Here is a 15579-nt window from a genome sequence, read left to right on the forward strand (position 1 = left end):
TATACAGCAAAGAGATTCAGTTATACAAATACATGTATCTATTCCTTTTCCAAATTCTTTTCCCATTTAGGTTATTACAGAGTATTAAGCAGAGTTCCCTGTGTTATACAGTAGGTTCCTTAACTTGTTCCTTTTCACATGACCAGATGGTGAAATAGGTCTCATACACTTTGTGTATCCTCTAGAATAGGGATTAACAAATTTCACCTTTAAAGGGTCAGATAGGATATATTTTACACTTTGTGGGCCAGATAGCCTCTGATGAAACTACTCAAAACTACTTGATTCTAATTAAACATCAAAATTTTATATTTTTCTAAATGGCTTGTTCCATCAACATTTGGCTTCCTATGTTTTGTTTTGTCTCAAAAAGAAACAAAAAAAGTTGAAAGACTCAATCAAAGCTATTTTCTATTTAAAGGGAACACTCTTGCACTGTTGGTGGGAATTTAAATTGACACAGCCACTATGGAGAACAGTATGGAAGTTCTTTAAAAGACTAAAAATAGGGGCTTCTCTGGTGGCGCAGTGGTTGAGAGTCCGCCTGCCGATGCAGGGGACACGGGTTCGTGACCCGGTCTGGGAAGATCCCACGTGCCGCGAAGCGGCTGGGCCCATGAGCCATGGCCGCTGAGCCTGCGCGTCCGGAGCCTGTGCTCCGCAACGGGAGAGGCCACAACAGTGAGAGGCCCGCGTACCTAAAACAAACAAACAAACAAACAAAAACTAAAAATAGAACTACCATACGACCCAGCAATCCCACTACTGGGCATGTGCCCTGCGGAAACCATAATTCAAAAAGAGTCATGTACCACAATGCTCATTGCAGCTCTATTTACAATAGCCAGGACATAGAACCAACCTAAGTGTCCATCAACAGATGAATGGATAAAGAAGATGTGGCACATATATACAATGGAATATTACTCAGCCATAAAAGGAAATGAAATTGAGTTATTTGTAGTTAGGTGGATGGACCCAGAGTCTGTCATACAGAGTGAAGTAAGTCAGAAAGAGAAAAACAAATACTGTATGCTAACACATATATATGGAATCTAAAAAACAAACAAACAAAAATGGTCATGAAGAACCTAGGGGCAAGACGGGAATAAAGACGCAGACCTACTAGGGAATGGACTTGAGGATATGCGGAGGGGGAAGGGTAAGCTGGGACAAAGTGAGAGAGTGGCATGGACATATATACACTACCAAATGTAAAATAAGATAGCTAGTGGGAAGCAGCCACATAGCACAGGGAGATCAGCTCAGTGCTTTGTGACCACCTAGAGGGGCGGGATAGGGAGGGTGGGATGGAGGGAGACACAAGTGATATGGGGATATATGTATATGTATAACTGATTCACTTTGTTATAAAACAGAAACTAACATACCATTGTAAAGCAATTATACTCCAATAAAGATGTTAAAAAAAAAAAGCTATTTTCTATTTAAAAGCCATGTATAAAACCAGCAATTCCAGGAAACTTTTCTCTTCTTTGATAGCCCTCACACTTCACTTTCTTTTATATGGTATATATAATTATGTACCTATGTATTAGTGTTTATAACATGCAAATATTAGCTCCAGATTAGATGGTGAACTCCATAGGGAAACTTTTCCAGTATATACCGCACCCAGAGCTCAGTAAGGTGGTTTGCACCTGGGCAAGGTTGGGACTAGAGTGAGATGTGTCAGGTGCCTAGGATGCACCATTTAAGAAGGCACTTACTGTCAGCGTCCTGCAAACACAGGGGCCGCCTTAAAAAGGAGTGCCTCCTTAAACCGTGTGCCCTAGGCACGTTACTTGCTTCACCCTGGCCCTGGCCCCGCACCCAGGAGCCTCAGTGTACTCAGAGTGACTGCCTGTTAGTGACTAAGCCAGTCAACATGCAAACTCAGGACAAAGGCTTCACTCACTTAAAGGAAGTTGGCTGCTCCCTCCCAGAAAGCCCTCACTGGGAAGCACAGAGCAGTCTTAACCTACTGCCAACCAGACGACAGATCCAGCTCAGGAAAAAAGGGCATGTCAGGGAGGACTCAGGGCTCCATAAGACAGAGAAGAGAAGGAACAAAATTTCCATTGTCCTTGCAGGGTTTTCACCCAGTCCCACTACAAATGGCTTGGCTGAAAGGGCCCAGAGCACGCTCTGCCTCTTGTCCTCCTGCTGTTATCCTTTTGCTGTATTTCTAGTTTGCTGCTTTGCTCTGCTCAGAAAAGTCAGGAGAGGAGGACACTACCTACGATTCTTCCTCAAGAATCAAACTCTGGACTTCCCTGGTGCTCCAGTGGTTAAGAATCCACCTGCCGGGCTTCCCAGGTGGCGCAGTGGTTGAGAGTCCACCTGCCGGTGCAGGGGACGTGGGTTTGTGCCCTGGTCCGGGAAGATCCCACATGCCGCGGAGCGGCTGGGCCCGTGAGCTATGGCCGCTGAGCCTGCGCATCCGGAGCCTGTGCTCCACAACGGGAGAGGCCACAACAGTGGGAGGCCCGCGTACCAAAAAAAAAAAAAAAAAAAAATCCACCTGCCAATGCAGAGGACACAGGTTCAATCCCACATGCCAACTAAACCTGTGAGCCACAACTACTGAGCCTGTGCTCTAGAGCCCTCGAGCCACAACTACTGAGCCTGTGTGCCACAACTACTGAAGCCCATGTGCCTAGAGCCCGTGCTCCACAACAAGAGAAGCCACCGCAATACGAAGCCCACACACCGCAACGAAGAGTAGCCCCCGCTCGCCACAACTAGAGAAAGCCTGTGCGCAGCAATGAAGACCCAATACAGTCAAAAATGAATTAAATTAATAAACTTATTAAAAACAAATCAAACTCTGACTTGTCTGTGTCCCTGCAAAAGAACACTGCTTGTACCAATTTACATTCCCACCAACAGTGTAGGAGGGTTCCCTTTTCTCCACATCCTCTCCAGCATTTATTGTTTGTAGATTTTTTGATGATGGCCATTCTGACTGGTGTGAGGTGATACCTCATTGTAGTTTTGATTTGCATTTCTCTAGTAATTGGTAGAGCCACTATGGAAAACAGTATGGGGGTTTCTTAAAAAACTAAAAATAGAACTACCATATGACCAGGAATCCCACTCCTAGGCATACACAAAAGAAAACCATAATTCGGAAGGATACATGAACCCCAATGTTCACTGCAGCACTATTCACAATAGCCAGGGCACAGAAGCAACCTAAATGTCCATCAACGGAGGAATGGATAAAGAAGATGTGGTACATATATACAGTGGAATGTTACTCCATCATAAAAAAGAGCAAAATAATGCCATTTGCAGCAACATGGATGGACCTAGAGATTGTCGTACTGAGTGAAGTAAGTCAGACAGAGAAAGACAAATATATGATATCGCTTATATGTGGAGTCTAGAAAAAGGCTACAAATTAACTGATCTACAAAATAGAAATAGAGTTACAGATGTAGAAAATAAACTTTTGGTTATCAGGGGGTAAGGGAGGGGAGCGATAAATTGGAAGATTGGAATTGACATAATTACACTACTATATATACAATAGAAAACTAATAAGGACCTACTGTATAGCACAGGGAACTCTACTCAATACTCTGTAATGGCCTATATGGGAAAAGAATCTAAAAAAGAGTGGATATATGTATATGTATAACTGACTCACTTTGCCGTACACCTGAAACTAACACAACATTATAAATCAACTGTACTCCAATAAAAATTAAAAAAAAAAAAAGAAAGAACACTGCTTGAAGCTTCTGTAAAAGACTGTTTCCCAACTTAGTCTCTGGGGTTCAGACTAGCCCAGAAAAGTCATATGACAGAGAAGGCTGTGTTCCTTCCCCATTTCTAAATGCATTTGCATTACACCAGCTCACAAAAGTCAGGCCTTATACCTCTGTGTACATTTTACATACTGCCTAGGGCCTTGCTTACCTTAGGAAAGTACATTTAACAACTCCTCTTTGGGCATCTATGCTATAAAAGAAGGTATTATGTAAAAAGACAGAGGGGAAAAGGCTCCTAATACTTATGAACTTCCAGTCTAGCAGGGAGAATATAAACAAAAAACATAGCTTCCAGCACAACTTCAAGCATTTACCAGTGTCCACCATTTTACACCACTGTGAATAGTGGTGGTATGAGGAAAGATAAAAACTAACACATAAAGAACACCCACAAAAAGCCAGGCACTACAGGAGATGCTTTCACACATTTCAGAACAATTCTGTGAGGAAGCGGTCTTTCCCCATGTGAAGGTGAGAAAAATGAGGCTACAAGGTTAAAAGTGACATGTCCAAGACACACAACAAGTGGGTTACGGAGCCAGAATTTGACCTGAGGTCTGTCAGATTCTAAAGCCTGTGCATGCTATCATTTCCCCAGGTTGTATAGAAACAATCAGAAAAACTTACCGTGTAGTAATCATACCAGCGGGCTCTAGGGAAATATGCAGTGACATTTCTGGCATTCTAAAATTAAACAACAACAAAAAAAACAAGGCATGAGCAGTAGGCTCAGCTCTCTAGGGCAGAGTAACCATTTGCAGAGTAAAGGGGTCAAAACAATGTAATGGCCTTGGACCCACAGGCCTCTTCTCTCTAGAGGTCACCAGTGTTGGGAAAGGCTCCCTTCTCGGATCCCTTCTCAAACTGGGGAGATCTGCCTAACCAAAAATGGTGGCTTCTGTAACACCCTTTGGGATCCGGGACTTAAGGGGGGAAAAAAAATCATCATTTACTTATAGACTTATCCCATACCCTCTCTAAAGAGACAAACTGAGGCTGGGTCTAGAGCAGAAAAAAAAATTGTAGGTTTACGGCACCAGTACTTCAGAAATTATGACTAGTGCAGTAAGTTTTGGAGAAGATCCGGTTAACTGTTATTTTAATCAAAAGCCTAATCATTGATGAAGTAAAGAAATGGCTGCCTGAGGACCCCTTTTGGAGGAAGGGAAGAGCTAGCCAGCAACAAAAGTATACACATTGCTTTGTATACAAAAGTATACACAAACAATCCTTCTGAAAAGTTTTGTTTTAATGGTGATAGAGGATAGCAAGGATTTCCTTATAGTACTGTCCCCACCTGACTCAGACTCCTTCTTGCAGTTAAAGAAGAAATGATTATATCTTCAAATATATCAAAGGGTTTTTTCCTTCTTGATTATCCAATGAATCAGAATTCGTTATGCTGATTTTAAAGATGAGGGAGCTGAGGACCAGAGCACCTAAGTAATGAACTTCAGCTCAGAGGGAGAGGAGGAGACAGAGGTAGAATAAGAAACCACATCTCAGGACCCCATCAGATGAGGCCTCTTCTCTTCGACTAGTCACCGGCCTCATAGCTGGGATCCTCTATTCATCAGAGGCCTCCATACTCACAGGCTCCAGGACAGGGCTGACCAGGAAGGCTGGGCCCAGAAGGAACTGACTGTCTACATCCCAGGTCACCTGGTCTGACACAAACCTGGAGAGGGAAACCAAGGTGCCACAGTTAGGACCCCTACAGGACTCCAGATGGAGGCCTTGAAGAAACTCCTCAAGTTCAGACCCAAGTTGGAAATCCAGCCGCATCCTATGCCATCCTTTATTCTTTCCCTAGGTCAACCTTAATTAGATACATGCTCACTTTCTACATGTCATGTTCTTCAAACCCCAGAAATGGTTGGATTTAGACACGTTCTCACCTATCAATGTCTCCACATGTTTCTTAACCACAGCACATTTTAACACAAGAATGGTCCATTCCTCAGATATCCCCCTGGATTCGTGACCTGAGCTACTATAAAGGATACGTAGGTCTTTACAGGCCCAAATTAGAAAGAAATTATTCTGTGTTGTACTGTACATCATTTTGAAATTTTTCAAAAAAAATCAGTAGTCTTTTACCAAAGATCTAAGGTGTGACTGACACCATGCTAAAAGGAGTCATAATGTACGGTCTGTGCCTAGAGAGCTTTTGGCAAAGGCAGTCATGCCTTTAATTTGGAAGAATTGTTTTCTTCAACTGCCACCATATAGAATAAAATTATCACTTAGTCTTTGGTATCCTTGCTATACACTCACTCATGGAGAAGAGGCCGCACGACAGTGCTGCCCTCCGTGTTGGCCCTGTGCATCAGGGTGTACAGATATGGCAACAGGGTGTATCTGGTCTGCAGGACACTTCTGGAGATAGTCACAAAGGTAGAATCCCAGGACACAGGGTCTTGCCTCTAAGGAGAAAAAAAAGTGTTCAGGGCTCAACTTAGGGGACCTGGGGGACGTAAGGAGATAACTGAACATTTATTCCAAATGAAGATCAAACAAAGCTAAACCAACGATGACTATAGATGAGACTCAAAGAATATTTTTAATAGACCAAAAGAGGTCACTGAAGCTTTCCCAGGACAGCTGAAAAAATTCCCCATAAGAAATGGGGGGTAGGGTATATATTTGGTACAATGCCCAAACTGAAAGAATACTGATTCATTGAAACATGAGGATTTTTTCATGTACTTGTTGGCTATTTGTATATCTTCTTTGGAAAAATGTCTATTCAGTTCCTCTGCCCATTTTTAAATCAGATTTTTTTTTTTTTTTGCTATTGAGTTGTATGAGTGCCTTATATATTTTAGATATTAACCCTTTATCAGATACATAGTTTGCAAGTATTTTCTCCCAATCTGTGGGTTGTCTTTTCATTTTGTTGATTCCATGCAGAAGCTTTTTAGTGTGATGTAGTCCCACTTTTTAAATTTTGCTTCTGTTCTTTGTGCTTTTGGTGTCATATCAAAAAAAAAAATTGCCAAGAACAATGTAATGTAGATTTTTCCCTATGTTTTCTTCTAGGAGTTTTATGGTTTCAGGTCTTAATCCATTTTGAGTTAATTTTTTTGTGAGTGTGGTAAGATTTGAGTTATTTTTGTGAGTGTGCCTGTGATTATCTAGTTTTACCAACATCATGCATTAAAGAGACTATGTTTTCTCCACAGAGTATTTTTGGCTCTCTTGTCAAATATTAGTTGACAATACATGCAAAGGTTTATTTCTGGGCTCTGATTCTGTTCCATTGGTCTATTAGTCTATTTTTTATGCCAATATCATACTGTTTTGATTACTAGACCATGTAGGTTTTTTTTTTTTTTTTTTTTTTTTGCGGTACGCGGGCCTCTCACTGTTGGGGCCTCTCCCCTTGCGAAGCGCAGGCTCAGCGGCCATGGCTCACGGGCCCGGCCGCTCCGCGGCATGTGGGATCTTCCTGGACTGGGGCACGAACCCGTGTCCCCTGCATCGGCAGGCGGACTCTCAACCACTGCGCCACCAGGGAAGCCCTAGACCATGTAGTTTTGATTATTATAGCTTTGTAATATAGTTTGAAATCAGGAGGCCTGATGCCTCTAGCTTTGTTCTTTCTCAGGACTGCTTTAGTTGTCTGTGGTCTTTTGTAATGCCATACAACTTTTAGGATTTTTTTTCTATTTCCGTGAAAAATCACATTAGAATTTTGATTGGAATTACATTGACTTCATAGATGGTTTTAGTATGGACAGTTTAACAATGTTAATTCTTCTGTTCCAAGAACACAAAATATTTTTCCACTTGTCTCTTTCAACAATGTCTTACAGTTTTCAGTGTACAGATCTTTCACCTTCTTGGTTAAGTTTATTGCTAAGTACTTTATTGTGTTCTGATGCTATTGTGAATGGGATTGTTTTCTTTATTCCTTTTTCAGATATTTCACTGTTAGTGTATAGAAAGGCAATTGATTTCTGTATGTTGATTTTATATTGTGCAACTTCACTGAATTCATTGATTGGTTTCTAATAGTTTTTTGGTGACATCTTTAGGATTTTCTGTATATAAGTTCATATAAACTGTAAACAGAGACCATTTTACTTCTTCCCTTATGATTTGAATGCTTTTTTTTTTCTCATCTGATGGCTCTGACTAGGACTTCCAGTACTATGTTGAATAGGAGTAGTGAGAGTGGGAACCCTTCTCTTTGTCCTGATCTTAAGAGAAAAAGCTTTCAACTTTTCACTGTTGAGTATAATATTAGCTGTGAGCTTGTCATATATGGCCTTTATTATGTTGAGGTACATTCCTTCTATACTCAATTTGTTGAGAGTTTTTAATCATGAAAGGATGTTGTATTTGTCAAGTCTTTTTTTTTCCTGCACCTATTAAGATGATCATATGACTTTTATCTTTTATTCTATTAATGTGGTATATCACATGATTTGCATATATTGAACCATCCTTGCATCCCACGGTTAAACCCCACTTGATCATGATGCATCATTCTTTCAGTGTGCTGTCAAATTCATTGTACTAATATTCTGTTAAAACGTTTTAGAACTATATTCATCAGGGATATTGGCCTGTTTTTCTTTTCTTGTAGTATATTGGCCTCTTTTTCTTTTCTTGTAGTGTCCTTATCTGCTTATGTATCAGGGTAATGCTGTTCTTGTAAAATTAGTTTGGCAGTGTTCCCAAACCTTTAATTTTTTGGAGGTGAGAAGTATTGGCATTAATTCTTTTTAAAATGTTTTACAGACTTCACCAGGGAAACCATCTGGTCCTGGGCTCTTCTTTGTTGGGAGATTTTTGATTACTGATCTCCTTACTCATTACTGGTCTGTTCAGATTTTCTAGCTCTTCATAATTCAGTCTTGGTAGGTTCATGTTTCTAGAAATTTATCCATTTCAACCAGGTTGTCCAATTTGTCAGTATATAATTGTTCATAGTAGTCTCTTATGATCTTTTATATTTCTGTGGTATCAGTTATAATGTCTCCTTTTTCATTTACAATTTTATTTATATTTGATCTTCCTCTGTTTTTGTCTTAAGAAATCTAGCTAAAGGGTTGTCAATTTTGTTTATCTTTTCAAAGAATCAGCTCTTAGTTTCACTGATCTATTTTCTGGTCTCTATTTTATTTATTTCTGCTCTGATCTTTGTTATTTCCATTCTTCTGCTAACTTTGGGCTTAGTTTGTTCTTCTTTTGCTAGCTCCTTGAGGTGTAAAGTTAGGTTGCTTATTTGATATCTTTCCTTTTTCTATAAACTTCCCTCTTAGGACTTGGAATGGTAGTTATCAGGGGCTGGGAGGTGAGAGAAATGGGGAGATGTTGGTCAAAGAGTAAAAACTTCTTGTTATAAATTAAATATTTCTGGCGATATAATGTACAGCATGGTGTCCATAGTTAACAATACTGTATTATACACTTGAAAGTTGCTAAGAGCATAGATATTAAATGTTCTCACAACAAAAAAGAAATGGTAATTATGTGACATGATGGAGGTGTTAACTGACCCTACTGTGATAATCATTTCACAATATATAAGTATATCAAATTAAAAAAAAGAAACACGAGGGTTTAACGGTTTTGAAGATGTCCTTGGGGAATATAGACTACATTACTTGTCGTTCAAAAAGGGAGTCTGTGTTCCTGGTGACACAGAACTTTTGAGCTCTGAGCTCAATGTCCTACCCTGGCCCCAATGCTGTTGTGGTTCCTCGAGAAGGGGTAAAAGGCCCCCAGCTGCATCCAGCGAGCACACATTTCATATTCAGCATCTTGAAAGAATCCACAAATATCCGCTCCTGTCTGAAACAGGGTAGAATAAAATGGGCCCGTTAATGATTTCTGAAAGATATCACCATCTGCTTGGTGATTGGGAGTACTCCAAAGGACGCTTACAAAGGATACGCCGAAGAGGCTAAACTCCATCATGCCTGCAACGAGAACCACAGCTGTGTCAGACAAGGCACTCATGACCTGCCTCCTCTTCCCTCCTTGGAGAAGCCTTGATCGAAGACCCCAACTCCTCTCCTCTCCCAGCAGCCCACACACCAATGATAGATTTCCTCAGCTGGTCCCACGCGGCCGTGTTGTCACCCAGCCAGTGTCCTCCCCAGCGGCCAGAAGAAGGAAAAGTGGAGCGAGTGATGACGATCCCTCGCTGTCCCGTCACCTCCTGCACAGCTCTGCTCGGAGGGGAACAAGGGGGTGATTTAGGGCACAGCAGGTGAGGAAAGGCCACAAACCTTCTCCTCCCAGAGCTCCTGAGCCCAGGGCATGGTGACAAAATATCTCCTGTGTCACAGAAGGGAATATGGAAATCTAAGCCATGAGGTTCCTCACTGACTGACTCCATATGATGGTGATAATATTAAAAGTTGTGTCTTTACATTGTGTTTTATAGTGTTTCATATAAAAAAAAACTTCACAATGTAATAAACTCACCAGATCACCTAAAAATAATAGGTAATCACTAAATTTTGCTATTTATTTACTCAATACTTAGTTTTATATATTTGGGAAAGAAGAAGATGAATTCCTTTTAAGGCTTTCCTTAGGATATTTGTTATTAAGCATGGAATGAGCACACAAAATGGGACAGTGATAATTAAGTAGAACACCAGTTGGCTACCCAACAAGAGTGACAAAAATAAATTCTAATAGAGATGAGTCACTTTTGAAAAAAAGGAAAGAGGTATCCAGTCCTCTGTGTTCCCTTACAATAAGTAAAGTTATTATAGCATCATCCACGCTGAGTGGTGTCTTATGTCTTATGTCTCCACGTGTATTTCCTCCACTAGGACTATTAGTCTCTTACTTAAATAAGGACCACGCCTTATTTAAATCTGTCCTGCTAACTAGGATCACAGGGTCTGGCTCCATGCTCATGAGTATTTAATAAATGAGAATTGCGACAGAGCTATAATTAAAGTCTTCTTAACTCTTGGAAGAAGGAATGAAAGGACGAGCAGTGTAGCTTCATCAGTCCCTGGCCGTCCCTGCAGGCTGTCCCGACTGCAGAAGGCAGTTGATGACTCACTCGTATGTGGGTCTGGTCTGGGCCCACCCGTACAGGCTGTGCACGTCGTAGTGCCGCACCGGGGAGCCATCAGGCAGGAGCTGCTGGCTCTCCATGCACAGGGTCTTGCTGCTCAGGCCCCTGTCCCTGGACTCCAAATCTGAGGAGAAAGATCTAGTGATGTGAAATCCACCCCTGCCTGATCCTGTTTATCCTTGACCTCTCCTCATGGGATTGGACTCTGGATCATAAGACTAACTTGACCCCTGCATGGGTCCCTCTCCTCCCCAGGGGCATGGAAACATGCACGGCTCTGAGCTACAGTGGCACTCGCGGGTGTTTTCAACATCCAGGGCCCCGGAGGGTTCCCCGGGAGAAAGCAGGGGCATGGGGAAGAACGCAGTTGTCAAACACTTACTGAGTGACAGGCTCCAACCTAGGCTTTTAACATGTATGTTATTTTATGTAATTCTTATCATAGTTCTATGGAGAAGATATCATTATCTTCCTTTAACAGTTTAAAAAACTGAGATTAGAAAATAGCAAGTAATCTGCTAAAGGTCACACAACTCATAGAGAGTATAGTTTCCGGAACCAAGATATGAACACAAGTACAACGCCAAAGTCATTGACTCCATGATAAGGTGAGGCCATTACTTTCCACCCACTGGTGACACAATAAATTCCTGTGGAGGGATTAACATGAGCCTGAAGAAGTAAGACACCTAGCTGTGGGATCCTTTGGAGACATCACCACAGTTAACTGTTTTTTGAAAAAAATTTGAGAAACTTACCCAAAGGGGCCAATAACTTGCCCACACCCAACTGGGTAAAGTTCTTGGAGTGTGTTTGTCTTTGGTCCCCCCAAAACCAGAGTGTCAGTCAGGATGTCCCTGAACATCAGGATAAATGTCTGGCTGCTGGACTCCTGCAGCTCATTCCCTGCAGCCATGGCGCTGCCAGTAGAGGAGGCCAAGGGTCCTTACATGGCATGTAGGGAGGGTGGTTCAGACAGGCATCCTTGCAGCCTGGAGGGACTGCCCCACTCACGAAGCTTGCCGGTTCATTCATATCCTAGAAATGTCCAACACAGGAATACTTTACTTTTAAAAAGAATTATATAATGTTAACTCAGAGACAAGGAAGCAGAGAATAATTGTTCACCATCCAGTAATTCCACAGATACCAGCCCAGGGAGATTCATCAAATCCAGCTTGAAAAAGATCAATTAAGCCCTACAGAATGACTGGCTGGTGGATTTGAAAAAAAATTCTCACTCAGGGTGTGAGGAAGGCTCAGTTCCAAGGAATTCCTGGTAATCAGCTTGGAATTCTACAGCAAGAACTTCAGACAAGGTACAAGGTATGAGGAGTATCAGAACGGTCCACTCCAGATTGGAGGAACTGCAGTCTGATATGTCCAAAGTCTTTCTTGGATGATTATTACCCCTTTTGATTAAAGGTCAGTAATACATATGCTTAGGCACACAGAGATAGAAACACACCTATCCCCATGTACACAGACACAAACACACACACTTACAATCCAAATGCCATCAAACTTCAAGCTCTTCTCTGGATCCCGTGGATTGGTGTACATTTCTCTCAACTCCCTTTTCCACCATGTGATGGTTGAATTACGGAAAAAGTCTGGGAAGGCCACATAAGCTCGGTATTGCTGTAAAAAGTAAATACAATTTATTTGTCCCAAACAAATATATTAGACAGAAAACAGGCATTTCCTAAAAGCTTAACTCATGCAAAGCCTATACTGTGTGGTGATAGTTAATCCAAAGTTATGAGCTTAAGTAATGTTCTTAGCTTATTTGAAATACAATGAGCTCAAAGAACAGAAATGAGCACAAATGAGACACCTTCTTATCATTTGGAAAGCATCCACAGACTGTTTTCCTCTTTGTATCAACATGAATGGTAGCCATCAACACCCTGAACTCACTTTTTCTATCGTTAGATACCCACCCCTCAACTTCTGTCCTGCGATTTCCTAAGCACTCCTCAAAGACAAAGCATGAGCCAGGGAGACTGCAGCTTGAAAGGGGCAGACAGCAGATGCATTGTCAACAGGTTGTAAAGAAACATCCAGCTGATCCTCTCCTATCTCATTCCCAGTAGGAAAAAAGGGTGAGAGGTAAGACTGCATTTTATTACATAAGACTATCTAACTAATATGTATCTGGGTTTTCTATGGTTTCAGAATCACTTGAAAAGTGCAGTTGTGTGTCAACTAAATTGGGGGGACTTAAAGAGGAAGTTTCAACTCCCCTTTCTCTTATCTTCTTCAAATAATAAAAAACTGTCTTTATTTTAACCTGGAAAATGGACCCAAGGTATAACTCCTGAACTATAGCCCCTTTGAGAGCAAGGCCCTTGTTGACCTTTGTATTCCCCAACCATGCTTAGCTTAGTAGCTGACATAAGATAAATGTTTAGAGCATAATTGTAGATTCACACCACTTAGCAATAGCAAATATTCTTAACTTTCTATATAGCTATGATGCTTGTTATGGAGATTTATGGTCGTTTGTATGTCTCAGTAAATTGGTTCCTCTGTGTTCATCAGTGCATTTCAAGAGTTAAAAAGTTAAATAATGCTGGTGGCAAAAGAGTGGGTGGGGAGGAAACAACAGAAAAAGGACTTGGTCTAGGGAACCTCCAGTACCTAAACATGATAGGCAAAAGGCAAGTGGAATCCAAATGTCTAGAAAAAAGGCCAAAAAGAACACAAAGAAAAAACCAGAAATGGATTAGTGTACAGGGATCCAGCTCACAGAGAACTTTTGAGGTAGTGAGCCACACCACTGAGCATCTCGTGAAAGGGAGGCATGCCAAGGTTGCCTTTTTGTTAGAAAATGGAGGTAGAAACATGGACCCAACAAAATAGAACCTTTCACCAGAAACAGAGAGCTCCAGCTCAGGCAGGGTTAGAAACATGGGGTAGAGGAGGGAAGTGGAGAATTGGAATAAACAGAGTCAATACCAGCCGTGTCCAAGTGATAACTGAATCCCAAATGAGATACAAGTGAGAAACTTGACTATGATTTATTAACCCCACTAAAGGTGCTCTGACCCTTACCCATGAAATTAAAAATGTTCTGCTGTTCTCCAAGGTACTGGCTCTGCCTCACTCCTGTCTGTATTCCACCTTTGCCTCATTGCTTCTGTCCTCACTTTCCCTAGTCCTCAATACATGATGTACCCACTTGCATGTCTGGTCCCAGGATTACTTACCACAATCCATTGTGTGCTACCAAGATGCAATTCCTAGGCTCCATGCCAGGCTTACTGTATTAAACGTCTAAGCTTCAGATCCAGTGGCCTCAGGCCCACTAATCTCATCAAGTGGGTCTTATTAATATAAATAGTTAAAATCATTCTATCTATTGAGAATATCTTATGTGCTACCTAACAAACATTGCGACCCCCTAATGAAGTATTTCTCATCAGGGGCACAATTGGCATTTAGGGCAGGAGAATTCTTGGTGGAAAATCCCCTGTAATTGGGCATCCCTGGTCACTGCCTACAAAATGTCACTTGGTGCTCCCCTTGCAATAATCAAAGCTGTCCCACAGATTTCCAAATGCCCTCAAGGTGGCAGTATTGCCACTAATCGCCGATGCACTGTAGGGCTCACACAGTGGTAGCCAACTTCTTGATTGCTGAAGTGGCCCTCTCCCCAGCATACTAATTTAAAAGTCATGGTACTGCCATAAAAACAGACACATAGACCAGTGGAACAGAACAGAAAGCCCAGAAATAAACCCACACATCTGCAGTCAATTAATCTTTGACAAGGGTGTCAAGAACACAAATAGGGAAAGGACAGTTTTCTGTTAACAGTGTTAGAAAAACGTGGATATGTAGAAAACAAACGTATGGACACCAAGGGGGGAAAGTGGCGGGGGGGGGGAGGGTGGGGGATGAATCTAAGAAAAAAGGAAAACATGGATATCCACATGCAAAAGAATGAAACTGGACTCCTATCTTACACTGCTCACAAAAATTAATTCAAAATGAATTAAAGACTTAAATGGAAAACCTGAAACCATAAAACTCCTAGAAGAAAACAAAGGAAAAAGCTCCTTGACATTGGTCTTGGCAATGATTTTTTTGGATTTGACACCAAAAGCACAAGCAACAAAAGCAAAAATAAACCAGTGGGATTACATCAAACTAAAAAGCTTATCCACAGTTAAGGAAACAATCAACAAAATGAAAAGGCAACTTACAGAATGGGAAAAAATATTTGTAAATCAAATACCTGATGAGTTAATATCGGAAGTATATAAGGAGCTTATACAACTCAATAGCAAAAAAAACCCAAAAAACAGAAAAACAACCCACAAATATATTGATTTAAAAATGGACAAAGGACCTGAACAGACATATTTCCAAAGAAGGCGTACAAATGGCCAACAGGTACATGAAAAGGTTCTCAGCAACACTAATCATCAAGGAAATGCAAATCAAAACCGCAATCATAATCTGTTAGGACAGCTTTTATGAAAAAGATGAGAGATAACAAGTGTTGGCAGGGATGTGAAGAAAAGGGAACCCTGCGCACTGCTGGGGGGAATATAAATTGGTACAGCCACTACAGAAAATACTGGGTTAGCAAAAACTTCGTTAGGGTTTTTCCGTAAGATGTTACGGAAAAACCAGAACAAACTTTTTGGCCAACTCAATAGTATGGCATTCCCTCAAAAAATTAAAAATAGAACTACTGTATGATCCAGCAATTCTACTTCTGGGTATATATCCTGA

At 41.2% G+C, this 15579-nt stretch overlaps 1 protein-coding gene across 5 annotated transcripts in view; it reads right to left on the bottom strand.

Moving 5' to 3' along the window:
* MGAM (maltase-glucoamylase) overlaps window positions 1-15579 on the bottom strand; it is a 103116-nt gene that overhangs the window by 9679 nt on the left and 77858 nt on the right. For 4 of the 5 annotated variants that reach the window (XM_022579303.2, XM_022579320.2, XM_022579294.2 and 1 more), the window contains 9 exons: window positions 12340-12474; window positions 11784-11871; window positions 10819-10957; window positions 9831-9964; window positions 9678-9712; window positions 9468-9584; window positions 6057-6205; window positions 5373-5457; window positions 4407-4463 (listed from right to left, as the gene is read on the bottom strand). In XM_022579303.2, the coding sequence (XP_022435011.2) occupies window positions 4407-4463; window positions 5373-5457; window positions 6057-6205; window positions 9468-9584; window positions 9678-9712; window positions 9831-9964; window positions 10819-10957; window positions 11784-11871; window positions 12340-12474 (939 nt within the window). Of the gene's footprint in view, window positions 1-4406; window positions 4464-5372; window positions 5458-6056; window positions 6206-9467; window positions 9585-9677; window positions 9713-9830; window positions 9965-10720; window positions 10958-11783; window positions 11872-12339; window positions 12475-15579 lie in introns of those variants that run through there. The other variant, XR_002645360.2, reaches the window with a different exon arrangement.

The sequence above is a fragment of the Delphinapterus leucas genome, chromosome 9 (genome assembly GCF_059928025.1).
Source record: "Delphinapterus leucas isolate spDelLeu-1000000601 "Yukka" chromosome 9, BTC_Dleu_Yukka2, whole genome shotgun sequence".
Lineage (NCBI taxonomy): Eukaryota > Metazoa > Chordata > Mammalia > Artiodactyla > Monodontidae > Delphinapterus > Delphinapterus leucas.